At 37.9% G+C, this 16694-nt stretch overlaps 2 protein-coding genes across 3 annotated transcripts in view; one reads left to right on the top strand and one right to left on the bottom strand.

Annotated features, from left to right (window-relative positions):
- The window catches only part of LOC137983147 (uncharacterized), a 45051-nt gene extending 32760 nt beyond the window's left edge, over positions 1–12291 (bottom strand). Inside the window, exons 1-14 of one of the 2 annotated variants that reach the window (XM_068830326.1) lie at positions 12118–12291; positions 11947–12043; positions 10341–10394; positions 9215–9312; positions 8385–8462; positions 7919–7984; positions 7696–7833; positions 5262–5528; positions 4494–4583; positions 4158–4235; positions 4043–4070; positions 3916–3947; positions 2113–2193; positions 947–1066 (exon numbers count right to left, since the gene is read on the bottom strand). In XM_068830326.1, coding sequence (XP_068686427.1) covers positions 947–1066; positions 2113–2193; positions 3916–3947; positions 4043–4070; positions 4158–4235; positions 4494–4583; positions 5262–5528; positions 7696–7833; positions 7919–7984; positions 8385–8462; positions 9215–9312; positions 10341–10394; positions 11947–11968 — 1152 coding nt within the window. In that variant the 5' untranslated portion in view covers positions 11969–12043; positions 12118–12291. Of the gene's footprint in view, positions 1–946; positions 1067–2112; positions 2194–3915; positions 3948–4042; positions 4071–4157; positions 4236–4493; positions 4584–5261; positions 5529–7695; positions 7834–7918; positions 7985–8384; positions 8463–9214; positions 9313–10340; positions 10395–11946 lie in introns of both variants that reach the window. The other variant, XM_068830325.1, reaches the window with a different exon arrangement.
- Positions 12292–12366: 75 nt separating this feature from the next.
- Positions 12367–16694, top strand: part of LOC137983114 (UBX domain-containing protein 7-like) — a 10181-nt gene continuing 5853 nt past the window's right edge. The window contains exons 1-6 of the mRNA XM_068830297.1: positions 12367–12769; positions 13140–13204; positions 14499–14567; positions 14671–14780; positions 15423–15569; positions 15864–15954. Of these exons, the coding sequence (XP_068686398.1) occupies positions 12405–12769; positions 13140–13204; positions 14499–14567; positions 14671–14780; positions 15423–15569; positions 15864–15954 (847 nt within the window). The 5' untranslated portion in view covers positions 12367–12404. The remainder of the gene's footprint in view (positions 12770–13139; positions 13205–14498; positions 14568–14670; positions 14781–15422; positions 15570–15863; positions 15955–16694) is intronic.

Here is a 16694-nt window from a genome sequence, read left to right as displayed (position 1 = left end):
ATTGATCATAGTAACACAAAATAACGTGGTTAATCACTTGTAGGCCTAGAGACAAAAATCCCGAAAAATGGCCTAAATTCTCGAAAAAATGTCTATAAATCCCAACTTTACCTCTACAAACTCCGAAATCCCGATTTATCCCGATTTTTTTTCGAAATCATCACATAAATTGCATTTATTAAATGCGGGATTCTTGTGACCTGTGGTCAAATTGCATGCAAACACCTTCAAACTCATTCAAAATGTTGAGCTTTCCATGCTTGCAGGCATTACAGTGATGCTAACAAGGCATGCTGGGAACATAACTTATTGGCTAAACCAATGACCAGTAGTATTTGAATGGCAAGAGCCCGCTTGGAAACAGTAAAAGAAGCTTCTTAGAACCATTCAAATTTGTTTTTATGCTATCGACTGTAATTTTCTAAACATTGTTGTCTAAAAAGCCTTAAATTTTCTAATCCTAAAAAAATCCGGATTTTTGTATCCTAGGTCTACACAATTTCTTTTTATTACAATGATATTTAAATGAGCAGAAACTGCAGTTGCAAAGAAAGCTTGAAAAAAAATCCAGGCTTGAACGAGGCTCGAACCCAGGACCCTGCGATTGCGCTGCCCAGCTCTGCCAACTGAGTCTTCAAGTCAACTGGAGGCTGGTCGCTTGTGAGTTCGATTTATATCCCGTAAGAGTTGAACTGAAAGAGTCTAACACTGAAACAAAGCACATCTTAAGTTCTAAGGCAGTTTGGACCGAAAATAGCTCTCTACGTTAAAGAAAGAGAAGGTGTGCTTTGGGAAAGGTCCATTAATCTCCTATTCTGTTGCTGTAATGTCCACGTTACAATTTGTCACTTGTCCCATTTATGGCAAAAAGACAAATCTAGCACTCCCTTATCTGAGCCTGGGAGTGCGATGCTGTTGTAAGCCCCAAGCGATTTCTGCAGCGTACCTTTTCCATTTCCTGTCTGTGATTTTTCTTTGCCTTGTCTTCTCGGGCTTTGAATTTCTGTTGCATCTTCTGCATTTCTTTCTGTAGATTTTGCTGCGTTTCTGCGTGCATCTGAGTGACCTAGACATCAAAAGCACAAACCATATTAAGCATTTGTGATTTTCTTTGAATGCTGTAGTTTCTCCTGAATCAGATCTTACATAGGTTCACCTTCCAACAGATACCACAGCGTTGCAAGAGAGTTGCAATCTACGATCTTTGTCCCTCGCTACATCTACATGAAATACATTATGTTAAGATAATATTAGTTTAAGTAACAATCCCTAAAAGGGAAGGGGGGGAAAGAGGGATACGGAGTCACTGCTGAAATGGAAGGAGGAAGGGAAGAGGAAGGTGGCTCCCATCTCCACTTGTCCCCCGTTCCCTTTCATTTCAGCACTCGCTCTGCCCCACCCTTTTCTTCCCCTTTTAGCGCTCGCTACGCGGGCTAAGATAATGTATTAGTAAAGATTTGGCTTGGGACAATGATCGTACAGTACGACTCTCTCTTACAAAGCAGTAACTGATGGAAGATGAACGATATCACGATATCACGACGCAATAACAGAATATCATCTGTACTCTATTGATGTTCTCGAACATATTATAGAGATCAAATGCACGATACAATTTTGTAATTCCTGTCATCGTTATGTGATGATATTTTCGGGGTTTTCTAGGTGCTCTTGCAACATTTCGAAAAACGAAATCTTAGGAAACGTACTTGAACAACGCCATGATGGCAGTTTTCGTTTATTGCTCGTGTCACTTTGAAAAGTTATTCTAACTTTTCGCGACCCTCTTCCTGTTACAAACCTTTTTATCTATAAGCCACCGACCAAAAAGCTCTTTATAAAAGCTAATGGCTCCAAACCGGGATTTTTCTCTTTTCGTATCAAACAGCAAAACCTGAACAAACCTTCAGCATTGTCAACTTTTGAGTCAAGAAAAGTAAAATACGGACGCATTTTCCTTAAAATTATCCTATAAAACAGTAGCCTCCCAGATAGTTACATAAAAAAAAACCAGCAAAGCCATGAATTATGCTGCATTTTGCACTTTTTTTTCAAGCTACATATAAAGTGACAATTTTATAACAAGTACATGGCGACACTTTATATACTGACTCTATCCTCCAACTGTGTAATTAACTGTTCTGACATCTGATTTCCATTGGGTTTGACAGGGGAATCAGTTTCATCCTCATCCTAACCAATGACAAAACATATTCCATTAAGACACGTTCACATAAAAAAAGCAATGCATTCACGCAGGTCTCATACCACTTAGGATTAAAGAGCTGATTTCAGAGATTGGGTCAATGTACTGATACTTGAGTTGGAGCTGGGTTGTTTCATTATAGTTTGAAACTGTCCATAGGTTACTTTTAAAGGAACCTACACTGCAACAAAAAGTTGACTTAAACCCACAGGAAATGACGTTCACAATCAAATAGCCCACTTCCCATATATAAAAATGCAGGTATAATGGCTGGTAACCGAGATCCAGTGAACTGATGAGAAAGCATTATCCGAGGCTGGGAATTGAATCATTAACAATTAGACCTGTGGCCCTTGAGGGCGAAGGGTCTAATTGTTTTAGTATCACCCAACTAGTCGGACAGAAAAGGCAATGATAATAAAGTTAGCAAATGCAAGTTGAAGAAATATTTATTTGGGAATAAAACGAAAGAAAGCGTCACGCTTTTCGCTACTCGAGGACTATTACTAATAGTCCTCTAGTAGCGCAGCCAATCAAAATGCAAGATTTGCATTAGTCCACTAGTTGGGAGATTGGGAGATACTAATATTCTTCCTTCTCTCGCCGTCGTTCGTCACCGTCCTTTTTACATCCTGTTTTCTCGAACTCTTTCTTTCGCTGCTCATCACTATAATTTCGTCTCTTTATTCGGGCTTTTTTTTGCTTTCTCTCCCCCCCTCCCCTACTGTTTGTCACTGATATTTCACAGTTTTTCCATGCTCTCAGTCGCTCTCTTCTCTTTCACGCGTATGTTGAGCATCGCCGCTTACTCGTCGCTTGCTTGCTGGTTTTTTTTCTCGTTGTATCAAATATTAAAAAAAAACCTTTCGCTCGTTTTTTGGCTGCCTTCAAAATTCTTTGCTTGTTTCACTAAAACGCAGGGTCAAATGCAGTACGTTGGCCATTCAACTTCCCGCCAAAAACGCGGGTTCGAGCAGTGCGACATTTCGCATATTGGCTTACATAATTGAAAAGTCCAACAACGTACGGACGTACGGTCGGCCGGCCGTACGATGACGTCATAATAAATACCAAAAATTCTCGGGTACCATATTTTCTTAATCAAGGTGCCCCGACTGCGCGTTTTAAACTATGGTGGCGGTATGGCGGTGGGTGCTTGAATCACGGCTCCGGCTTTTAGAGTTAGCCCTGTAGGTTATGAAGGGTTTATATATCATATAGTGGAGCAACGCTATTGGTGAGACCATGGTAACATAAAAAACATTTATATAATACATTAAAGGAAGGAGAATTGTTCATTGATTCTGTAGGGGTGGAAGATGGTGATATGAAAGATAAATTATTTACTGTTCTAGATTTTTTGAGATCTCCATGAGAAAGGCCATTTGGTTGAAGTTGCTCCCCAGATTGAAATCACATGCTCCGGTTTTTTTATGTTTCCTAAAAGTTTGAGGAATTTATTTTCATCAACTCAGTTCATAATATCACATTCCCGTGTTTTAAACTGTTGGCTTATGTCAGCGACTGATTCAACATCGGGGCTGGGGTGCAACAGCAATTACTTGAGGGGGAGGGAATTTGTCTAGCTTTCTTTTTTAAACTCTATTTTCACTCCTTAATTAAATCTCTGCAAAATGAGAGGGCGAGGCCACTCGTCACTGCTGTCAATATTTTGTAAAAGTAAAAAAATCCTAAATTAATAAACTTACCCTTATTGATCCCACCATTGATATCCTATGTCCTGTGAATAAGAGATTTAATTAATGAGTGCTTTTTAAAAACCTTTTCCAGGTAATATCAAGTTCTGAAAAAAAAAGACTTTTTCATGTTACTCACTTAACTGATTCTGTAATGCATCAACTTTCTGCAAAAAAAACATTCTTTGATCAGTAAGTGTCAATTTAGACTCAGTATCCCTGCAATTTTAAGAAAAAGTCCTCTTCGACCTTACCTGCGAATATTCATCTCTCTCTGACTGCATTCTCATGAGATCTTGTTGGTAACTTCTCTTGAACTCAGCCATTTCTTGCTGTCATACAAGAGAAAGTCCATAATGCTGTGTCACTTACAGTTATATCAAAATTGGTATTCGTGTAATAAGCTGCTTTCTGGACATACATGAATAATGGAAAGGGTAAGAACTGTGATTAATGCCCAGAACCAAAATATAACACCCCACATTCTACTTTAAACCACAAGAACATTAAGTTTGAACAAAATTTGTAGGGAACTGGTATTAAAGGCTAAAAGCACAAAAGCACTTTTGTTCTATTTTGTGGTGAATGACCTGTTGTTCTGCCTTTTCCTCTTCTTTCCACTTCTCAAACATCAGCCTTAACTCATCAATGCCTTGGTACTCTGCTGAAAGTCGATTTCTCTGCCATAATGCAAAAAAAGTCATGTAATTTTTTTATCAAATAAACATGTAGAAGTTGCACATTTCCTTCTTGATATATTTTTAATTTTTACATCACAAGAAATTGAGCATGACGTGAACCTCTTTCTTGACTGCCACGAGGTCCCCAGCATGAACTGCCAAGGAGTATGGTGACCAAACTATCCACTACACCAAAACCAACTTGTGCCACTTGTGTTACTTTATTTGGCCACAGGAAACCCAACATTAAGTGCTAAGAAAGCCTGTGACTCATCTGTCCATCACAAGACAACCAAAGTGATGGATGTGCAGCAGCCTTTATCAAGGAAAACTTAGGGAAAAAAGGATATTGTTCACTCTTAGGGTGTGTTCGATTGACCCTATTCTGGAATGAGAATATGTGGCGTGATGATTTGAAATGGTATGTTTGGCGTTTTGAAGCAACAAGGATAATAAAGATACGTTTGAAATAGCATTTTAGCAGGTGTTTGACAACTTTAATGTGGATCTCCGTAAAAAAGAAGGATTTCTAACTTTTATTCCACGCATACCTATTCCGGAATACAGTCAATCGAACGCACCCTTAGACAAGATGCTTCCATGAGAGCTAGCATGAAGGGAAGTTACAATGATAAATGAACAACAGCACAGAATGGTTTTCTAAGAGAAAGGAAGCACCTGTGATTCTGTCAATTTCTTTTCCTCCTGAAGCTCCATCTCTGTTTTTTGTAGTCTCTCCTTTATCCTTTCCAGTTCTTGCTCTAGATCCGTTTTCTCTTGCTCAGTCATACCATGTTTTGTTTCCACAGAGACGGCAGCCACAGATTTTACAGATGTTGCAAAGGACCCCATTCCATTCATTTGGCTGGCATATTCAACATGTTTTCTGGTCACATGTGATACAACATACTCACGGCTGACAAATGACTTGGCACAACATGGACACTACAATGTAGAATGACACATCACAGAATTTTCATTCTTGGCATTTAATTCACCAAAATTGAGATTTTTTGCCATTCTTTTTAGGAGCCAAGTTGTTCAATAGAGTGTAAGCACTACCCGGGGTTAAAAGTTTACAAAATGTTACAATTTGTCAATATAATATTTAAGTTGAATTTTCCACTGAATGAGTGAAATGAAATGAGTGGAAGATGTTTTATTCACAGCGTCCTACGTCAGTTGTTTTTGTTGCATAGTCCATTAACCCATCGACTCCTAGCTAGAGTGGCCTCAATTGACGAGTAAAATCATCTGGCATTAGACAGAGTAAAGTCAGTTAAGTCTCACTCCTAGGAATCAATGGTTTAAAGGGAAAATGGTTTTTTGAGGGGCTATAGAGGTGACATTAACCCATTGACTCCAAGTGGCCCCAACCGATGAGTAAATTTGTCTGGTGTTTAGACAGTAAAATCGATTACATCTCACCCCAAAGGGTCAATGGGTTAATGGCCTTAATAACTCTGCTTTAAACAACATTGCCTTCAGTGATGATGACAATAATAATAATAATAATAATAATAATAATAATAATAATGATGATGATGATGATGATGATGATAATAATAATAATAAATTTAATAATAAGAATAAGAATAAGAATAAGAATAATAATACACTTTTTTTTAGTCCAGGAACTGTTGCCTAGACATTATCCGCAGCAAGTTTCAAAACAAATTGTAAACTGAAAAGTTATTCAATAAAACAGATAAGAATAACAATAATAATTGGGGCATTGGGAACAGTTCCAAAAAGGCTTAAAAGCAACTTAATGCGCATTGGCGCTAACACTTCTCCAGAGCTAAATCAATTAACCACTCTCCTTGGCACACCACCACTACTACTACTACTACCACTACCACAACCACTACTACTACCACTACCACCACTACCACCACGACCACTACCACTACCACTACCATTACTACTACTACTACCACTACCACCGCTACCACTACCACCACTACTACTACTACCACTTCCACTACCACCACTACTACTACTACTACCACTACTACCACTACCACCACCACTACCACCACTACTACTACTACCACTACCACTACCACTACCACTACTAATAGTAATAATAATAGTAATAATAATAATGATATTGGTGTTGGTTTTATTAGGTCAAAAATCATTTAATTTGCAACTGAAATATACAAAGGAGAAATAAAGAAGAGGGCTACACGTAGGAAAAGGAGGTGGAAACTTAAGATAAAGAGGAAATATTGGTTCATGTAATGGGGGGAGTTTGTTTACTTTAGAAGAAATAGAGAAGAAAACAAGGAAATAAAGGCAAGGCTTAAAACAGAGTTTTGCAGTTGATTGCTGTGTTTGAAAAATGTGACAATGGAATGAGGGAATTTAAGGAAATGTTTTTTAAAGAACACTACAGCTGAGTAGTAGGCTACCACAAAAGATGGTCATGGAGACTTTTGGTGGCAGTGGGATTTTAGGATAATTAATACTGATATTTTTGTCCCCAAGTGGTCTTTCTGTGAGTATACAAAAATTTGGTTTTATCAACGGAGTTGATAATGTAAATTGGCCACCGTACAGAGATTCTAAAAGCTGACGTTTCGAGCGTTAGCCCTTCGTCAGAGCGAATCGAGGGATTATGGGTTACGTGTAGTTTTTATAGTAGAGTAGGAGCTACGGTATTGGTGGTAACATGGCAACGTGAAAAATAGGAATATATTAGTTAAATGAAAAGCGTTCGTTAATACCGTGAGGATTAAGGGTGCCGATTTGAAAGATGAATTTTTGTTCCAGATTCTTGCGGCTTTCCGTCGTACCTAGATGTAGGGAAAGGCCGCAGATAGCCATGTGTTTTTTGGAGTGGTTAGGCAGATTGAAATGGCGAGCGACTGGCTTGGATGCATCCTTGTCATTCTTCTCAACATCGCGAAGGTGTTCGCGGAATCGGTCACCTAGTCGTCTACCTGTCTCACCAATGTATAATTTATTGCATAACGTGCAGGTTATGCAATAAATGACATTTGTGGAGGTACATGTGAAACGATCGGTGATCTTAACAGATCGCTTAGGTCCCGATATCTTGCTAGTGAAGTTAAAATCTTTTCCATGGAGAAATCATCTTACATACCTTGTGCTGACCGCTGGCTCCTGCTCTTATCAGCAGCTGGTATTCGGCAATCCATTGTTTTTGTTTCTGACATTGTTTCTTTAGTTTTTTGTAAGCTTCCTTTCTTTCCTCAAGTTCTTCTTTTGCCTTTTGAGCAACCTAAATAAAAAAAAAAAAAAACCTCAATGTTACCATTGTGCAAGATGATGAGAAGTTCATAGCAAACAATTCCTTGTGCTTTTACCTCCACTGACTCTTTCAGAGTTCTGTTTTCAGAATCAAGACTTGCTGAAAGAAATTGCTGAGAATGCTGAAAATGAATAAAAGAATAAATTCATCTATTTAAGATTTATTGATACGCGATTTCCAACTGGAACTCAGACAGAATCCAAATCACAGACGGGACCCAAAACTCTCCAAGATCTAGCAGGAAGCTCTAACCACTGAGCTACCAGAGACTCTATTGTAAGATAAGGAGAGGTTTGACTAGACCTGCTTGATGCAGTTCCAATCAAAGCCTCAACAGCCTTGACTTTCAGTAGCTCTTCGGTTACATCACCCAGCTAGATCTTGGAGCTTCTGGGTTCAAATCCCATCTGCAACTCTGATTCTGAGAAACATCCACTGTTTTCCAAATACTTAATCTGTTATTATACCTACATACAGTATTCAAATTAGTTTTTCGGCCATTATTCTCGTGAATACTTTACCAAAAGGTACTCAATTATGAGTTGAGCAAGTTTGAACATCTTGATAAAGTTGGCGTCATATCCAAAGCCTTGCATTCCCTGTTGATGAAAAGCTTAAGTCAGTGTACACACTTAACTTCTGTGCCTTTTAATATGTTACAAACACAATGTAACTAAAGACCTGTTGTTCAAAATGCAATGTTCAAACAGATAATCATCTATCTTCAATCTTAGGACACTTTCCATTTGAAAGAACTGAATGGCAAGACTGGGCATTTGGAAGGACTAACAACACTATCATTATAATGCCTTTAAGTTAACACACTTCAAGGTTGATAATTAATACTCCTCCAGAAGAATGCAAGTGATTATCATGCAAGTGTTCCTTCAAATTGTTGCATTTTCTTTGCAAACTGACAGGTCTGGCCGGATTGTGTTCTGACAAAAGGAAAGCGCCGTTAGTCAATAGTTGTTGGGCCACTGTGCTACATTTTGTACCCTACTCACATTATACCAGTGTTTCTTGCTGTCTTTGAGTGAATAGATCTGACTTGTTTGTTTTGTTGAGAGTGATATTTCATTATAAAAATAACAACTAAAAAAATTAAAATCATGTGAAGAATGTGCTGGAAGACGACAGTAAGCTGGGTGATTTTCTCATTTTCTACAATTATGTGGCATACGAGACAGTCCTTTTACCAAAATTATTACGTTGTTATTTGGTTGGATATTTACTATAAAGTGCATCTTGTTTATGAGCCACCATTCACATTTTTCCTTGTTGAACCAAATAAAAGCTGACAACAACAACAACAACAACAAGAAAATACATTTAAATACAATTCACCCACCAGCTCTGCCTCTATGTTGCAAAATGTAATATGCATGATGTTATCTTGTAGTGTTTTTACATCCATGTCACGCTGGATTTTATCAACATCCACGGACGCTAAAAAAAACAAATCTTTTGTTGACAAAAGACTGAACAAAAATAGCACTGTCTGAGGGTAGATATGTTTTAGGAAATTTCCAGTATCTTGGGTTCCTCATATCATCATTTTGCAAAACTGAACCTCCAATATTATTGTGTAGCCTTTAAGTTCTCACGTCTTATAAAGAGTACCTTAAGTAATAACCGATTAACCCCTTAATAGGTCTGAACTATGATTCAGACCTCAGGGTGAAAACTCTGTAGAAGAATGAGTGTCATTGAAAACCATCACCGGTGACCATAATGACCTAGGAAGCTTGTCAGCAATGTATTGGCTAACTCAAATAGATGATAATGACTTCTCACACAGATAGGAGGCAGTGTGGCCCAGTGGTTAGGGCGCTTGCCTTGAGATCCGGATATCCCAGGTTCAAGACCCACTCTAACCACTCGTTGAATTTGATCCTGGTAGTCCCTGGTTCAACTTCCCAGCTGCACTTGTAAATAGCCAACTGGTTTGCCTCCGGCCAGTTGGGATTCTTAACAGTTGTTGTTCTTGTTCTGTTCTGTCGTTTCGTTGTGTTTCATTGGCCCTGAAAAGCCCCTATGGGGAGCAGTCAATTAAGTATGTATTGTATCGAGATGAATTTTGGGTATATCATGACCTCTGAAGTATCACCATTATTACTTTCAAGAATTAAGAGTCTTTAAATAACCAAGACTTGCAGAATACCCTACCTCAGTAGCTTAATTTCAACATTGAATCCAAATATGTTAATAATTACTGCTATACTTCAATTTAACAACCAGCAAATAAGTTGGTCTGGGGAAGTATTCTAAAATCAAGTCAACCAAAGCAGGTGCTTAAAACTTCTCAAAAAAAAGATGCCTCATTATTTACTCAAGGTATTCAGCACCAACCTCGTTCCCAGGGTCTCTCATCTTAACGCCCCAGGCGTTAAGATGAGAGACCCTGGGAACGAGGTTGATTCAGCACAACATGATGATTTCTAGAAAGTAATTTTGGTACAAAGAGCATTTCTCACCAAGCATACGCCAATCAACATTCTCTTGGCGTCGTCCAAAGGAAAAGTTCATGCCTAGTAATCAAAAAACAGATCGTAAAGATTAAAAGGGACCATAACTACAAAATGAATTTAATTGCAGGTTTTAAGATAATGATCATGTTTAATTAAAGGCACACCCACAAACTAGGACTTGAAAATCTAACCTTGATCACATTCCTACCACAGCGCAAAACATGAAGCTCAAGCTAAGACTGAAACAGAAGTTGGATTCATAGGACATGTGCAAAAAAGGGAAAGACCTGTACAAAGACCTACAAGCTGATCCTGTCAAAATTAACGCCATCATGAATGACAGAGAAGAGTGGCGAGAAGTTGTGAAAAATTGCTCGCCTGTGGTCCACTAACTAACTAACTAACTAACTAACTAGGAGATGCCAAAATCCAACTGACAAGACAGGATTTCAGTGGTTCCCAGTACCTGCCAGACTAGCACAATACCTCAGCAAGTTCCTGAGCCACTGAGGTAGTGTGTTGTTGGAGTGTATTATGAGAGACAGAAGGGTTAAAGAAACCACAGGAAGACATTTACAAACACACCTCAGTGTGTTATCGTAGCACGTACCACTACAATCTTTCAGAAGCAGTCACACTATATAACAGTGTGACACGTCTCAGTTTTAGCTAGGAGCTGCTTAAATACTCCGAAATGGACAGCCAGTTAGCCTATGCATCAAGAGCTCAAACTATGAAAGAAAGGCAATACGCCCATACCAAGAAAGAGCTGCTGGCAATCATATTTGTGTGAAAAAAAATTGACGCTTATATCTTCAGTTGAGAGGATGTCAATGTAGAAATGGATGACAAACCATTGGAGGCGACAGTGAAAAGGTCCCTCAACTCAGCTCCCCAGTGACTACATAACATGTTACTTCATTTACACGAAAGCAAGTAGATTTTTCTAGCAGATGCTATCAGAAGAGCATTTCTAACCAAACTTGTGGTCTGGGAGTTTGTGACACCACTTACAGCATGCAGCAGCCAATGATGCAGTTTTCCAACAACTTAAGGTTCCCGCAAACGAGGAAACAATGTTGCGGAAGGAGCATTGTCGTGGAAGCAAATGTTTCCTCTTTTTCAGGCCCATGAAACATTTGTTGTGAAAGCAAAATTTGCTTCCTGGGAAGCAAAAATGTTTCTGAATTTGTTCACAAACATTTTGCTTCATCAGCAAATGTCTCCTCGTTTGTGCACCGAGGAAACATTTTAGGAAACAATGTTTCCTCGTTTGCAAGCGCCTTTAAACATAACTAATAATAATTACTTTTTCAAAATAAGGCATGATTAGTCCAGTGACCTGGTCCTGATCAGGTCCACAATGAATACTGACCAAAGGGTCCATGTTTCATATATGTCCAGTTAAATGAATGAACTGAACGAAAGATGACCTTCCTCGAGAAGTACCAATAAGAAAAGACTATATATAATACAAACTTAGGGATTAATGGACAAATTTGTCCTTAGATTTGATTAATTCGCTTATGCTTAATAAGTGTACAAATTGTACCAAAATCCAAATATTGTACTTAACTATCTCACTTAAATACAACATTTGAAACCAACGTACCCTCGTTCATTTTGTATGGCATCTGTGAGTATCCCTTTCCAAGTAGAATCTCATTTGAACAGCAAGCAATGGAACAAAAGTTCGTTCATCCCCATCACTGTGTGATCGTCAAAACAAAACGCAGGTAAGAAAATAACTTCAGGCAATTTTCAAATTCCCCGCGAGCCGTACCATGAAAATTATGTTATGACAGCACATCCTTTATCCTCGGCACATCGCTATGCAGAACTTTACACCTATCTCTTACAAGCCGCTTATTCACGACAATGACCAGAGATTTGCACAAATATATCGTATCTAATGGAAATATTTTCGCAAAGAAAGAATTCAATATAAAGTTTTGAACTCGACAACCATCTCTCCTCAGACCTCCTCCTCCAAGCACAAATAAAGCCCGCCAGGGTGGGGATGGAATAATCTAAAATTAGTTTAACGTTGTCCGTTTTTTACAACCGTTTATGACACATTCTAATGAACAAATTAATCATTTTAATAGCTTTTTATTGTTCCAAGAAATTTTAGCAAAGGAAGACTTTAGATCATTTTTGTGGCACCCCTCCCTAGTCGAACGTATTTCCCGCGTTCGATCTGTGGTTTCCAAAATGGCGACCAAGACGAAAATATCAGCAAGTCTTGTCGATCAATTTGTAAATGTCACCGGTGCTACAAAAGCAATCGCAAAGTCATTGTTGGAGGCTTGTAATGGAAACTTGGAAATGGCAGTAGAAATGCATCTAGATTCGTGCGAAGATCCCGAGACACAAGCAGCGAGTGCCAACTCTGAGTCTGCAAACGGAACAAATGCAGCTGGTTGTGCCAGTCGGTAAGCTATATTTGGAATTTTTAAATATTCAGTGTTAATTTTACAATGATATCGTTTTATTAAAAGCACTTTGCTTTATTTACTGTTTATTTTTATCATTATATTTAAAAGGAAGTATTTTTAAAAAAAACGGATTTGAATGAAAAAGAAGAAGTTACCTTTTAGAAATTGAACTAAACAAAATGTAGTTCGATTTTCAATGCCAGAAATAAATGTCCTCAACATATTAACGATGTATCTTATTTATCCTCAATAATAAAAAGAGCATTTTAATTTGGCTCAAGGCATAGTTTATTGAAAGTACAAATCAAATTGAATTAAACCGATTTGTCAAGAGTCGTACCTCAAATGATCTTACTTTATACATTAGGGCTAGCGATGATGTGAGAGCACCTATTCCGCAGACAAGAGGGATTTTAGTTGAACCGTATCAAGGTAAATTTACCATGATATTACCTGAATAAATATTTATTGTAGGATCCTAATTATTTGTCAAAAATGGGAATGTGGTAAATGAACATTATCTGGAAAAAGCCCCCTCCCCCCCCCCTCCCAGGAAAATTAACATAGCAAACAGAAAATGCCAAAACACATAATTGCTGTTGCTTATTTCAGTCCCTCAAACATAAGCAGGGAATCTTTTAGCTTTTGATTTTTGACTCAAATGAGACATTGAGTGCAGGTCGATCAAGGGACTATTTCAGCTGGAAATGGTCAAATTCTATTTTACATGTTTCTTAGTAGTCTAGAATTTTTAGTCAGCGGTGTAAATTGTCCTAGATTGTGGATGGATGGTTTTGATTCCCAGTTGTGTTATACACATGCTTGATGCATGTGAGTTGGCAGGTATAATTTATAACTTTTCAAGAGTTAAAAAGCAAGGATGTTTTCCGTCTGTGGAATAATAGAAGTATTTTCAGGGGCAACAAAGTCATGTTTCTTGAACAAATTTTACGGTAAACGATTTTTGTGTGGCCTTAAGGCCACTGACACCTGAACCACCCTAGACTGCCCCCCCCCCCCCCCCAGGAAAATTAACATAGCAAACAGAAAATGCCAAAACACATAATTGCTGTTGCTTATTTCAGTCCCTCAAACATAATCAGGGAATCTTTTAGCTTTTGATTTTTGACTCAAATGAGACATTGAGTGCAGGTCAATCAAGGGACTATTTCAGCTGGAAATGGTCAAATTCTATTTTACATGTTACTTAGTAGTCTGGAATTTTTAGTCAGCTGGTGTAAATTGTCCTAGATTGTGAAAGCATGGTTTTGATTCCCAGTTGTGTTATACACATGCTTGATGCATGAACTGAGTTGACAGGTATTATAACTTTTCAAGAGTTAAAAAGCAAGGATGTTTTTCGTCTGTGGAATAATAGAAGTATTTTCAGGGGCAACAAAGTCATGTTTCTTGAACAAATTTTATGGTAAACGATTTTTGTGTGGCCTTAAGGCCACTGACACCTGAACCACCCTAGATTGCCCCCCATTGACTGGTAAAATCGACTGGTGTCCGACAGAGTAAAATGAGTTAAAAGGTAATAAATAAATAAAAAACAATCCCAACATATTTTTATCAGCTTTGTGAACATAGATTTGCAAACATTGATTGGTTGTTGCAATGTTAGAATAATTGGTGGGTGAAACAATTCACCTCCTTTTGTGGAAGGTGGCTTTTAAGGTTATTGGAAAGTTCTATTTTAAGGCAACTTTTTAAAAATTTACAGCTTATCCAACGAGAAGACGCCAAGCAAAATCAGTCTTTGATGCCTTCAGGGATTTCCAGGCAGAAGCAAGTAAGTAGTAAGAATTTCTGGTTTAGATATAAAAAAATTGGCCAAATTCGTCTGTATTCATAGTAAAAAAGCACTTTTTTTTTAAACCATATTTTTTGTTTAGGGCAACAAGAAGCTGGAGACAGTCAGTCTATCTCACGAGGAAAGAAAAAGACGTTGCATGATTTATTCCGACCACCAATTGATCTGCTACATAAAGGAACATTTGACACTGTGAGCAAAGTTGATTCTAGTATATTATTTCAGTTCCACATAGGTTTAATGGTGAATTTGCAATTTTCACACTCTCAATAGCTGTGTTTAGATGAGAGTATGTAAACACAGTTGTAACATCACATGAATTTTGATTGGTTATGTGTTGTCAGACGCGCATTGTGATTGGCTGGTAGGAAATATGACCGTGTATCAAGAAAGTCTGTTTGAATCATTTGTCGAATTATTTTTGAGAAATATTTTATAAAAGCAAGAGAGGACTTTTTTCTGTGTTTACTTAGCGTCATCTAAACACTCCAGGAGTTGGGAGAATTCAAGACAGTTATGCAAACCATTGACTGTGTCTCATGTTGGCATAACTGTCTTGAATTCTCCCAACTCCCCCTCGTGTGTAGATGAGGCTAATTGTTAACACAGAAAAAGTCCTCTATTGCTTAATTACGCTTTGTTGAAGGCTTGGGGCTACCATTGAGTAGTTTTGTTAGAATGAGATTTTACATCCACAAATCAAACCCATGCTTCATTGATGGAAGGTTTCACCTCTGTGTCATCTCTTCTTCCCCAAAATCAAAATCATATTTCAATTTAGAAACATTTTTATTCTTTTTGTCACATTGTTGGATATAATTTTTCATTCATTAGGCAAAGATAGATGGCCAGGAACACAGTAGATGGCTTTTGGTTAACGTTCAAGATGTCAGGGAATTTCCGTGCCAACAACTAAACAGAGATGTGTGGAGCAACGAGGCTGTGCGTAATATTATCAAAGAGCACTTTGTTCTCTGGCAGGTCAAAAAAATATCCTTCTTTTATTAAATTTTAAATCTCAGACATTGTGTTTCTAGGGTTCTGAATGCCTCCATTAATCTTCGTTATCAACTCATTTACAGTAAAGACCTTAATTAAATGGAAACAGATTTGGGCGGTCATTTGTAAAATGGTTCAGAGTTAAATGAAATTATTTATAAATGCAACACCCTTGTGACCCTAATGCTTGGACTCAAGAAATCTGCTGTGGTTCATATAACCGTCTTATCTGTAGTTCAGAGAATCAACATGTTCTTATTATTTGTTGGGGATTAGGTATACAGAGACAGCAATGAAGGAGAGAGGTTTATTCAGTTTTATCATGTGACATCTTACCCGTATTTGGCTGTTCTTGATCCTAGAACAGGTATTACAAATATTTATATTTTTGGCTTATAAACTTTTCAGAGCTTGTAAACTCAATTCTGGATTTTAATGTAATATCATGGTTGCATTTCGTGCTAGCAGAGACCTCTTTTCATTTCTATTTCTGGAGTTAACGGCAGGTGGAAAGCTGGCCTGTGCCCTGGGTCAAATCTGACTCTTTTAGGCATGTGCCATGATTACTCAGTGAGTGAAGTATGTGGCCTCAATGTGCTGCAAAGAAATGTGCTGTACACAGGGGTCTCAAGACATAATGTATTTTGAACAGGGTCCACGATTATAGGTGGCAGTGAAATAAAAGTGACTTTAAATCAAAGACAAAGGTCTCTTTTCGTCCTGCTCATCAGCCCAGTAAAAACATCTGAAAACAGGCCTCTGCCACCAGGGAAATGGCTTTCATGCATTGTCATTAAATAAAGAATCAGTAGCCGACTAATCTTCCAGGGCCCGGTTGTGCAAAGGCAGATTAATGCTAATCCCAGATTAAAAATTAAACAAGGAGTTTATTTCTCTACTCCCAAATGCTGTTGAACGCTGATATTTGGCAAAAACTTACATTAGAAGAAGTCAATCTTGAAAAACAAAAATAAGCAAACGAAACTTTCACCAAAAGATGGAAAACATGAAACAAGAGTTTACACTAATCCTGGATTAAGTTAATCGGCTTTTGAATGACTGGGCCCAGGAACTGAACTTTAATCTTCATTAAATTTTATGTTGTGT

This window comes from Montipora foliosa, chromosome 13, assembly GCF_036669935.1.
Source record: "Montipora foliosa isolate CH-2021 chromosome 13, ASM3666993v2, whole genome shotgun sequence".
Taxonomy (NCBI): Eukaryota; Metazoa; Cnidaria; class Anthozoa; order Scleractinia; family Acroporidae; genus Montipora; species Montipora foliosa.
The sequence above is the reverse complement of the archived record's forward strand: the minus strand, read 5'-3'. Positions and strand labels throughout refer to the sequence as shown.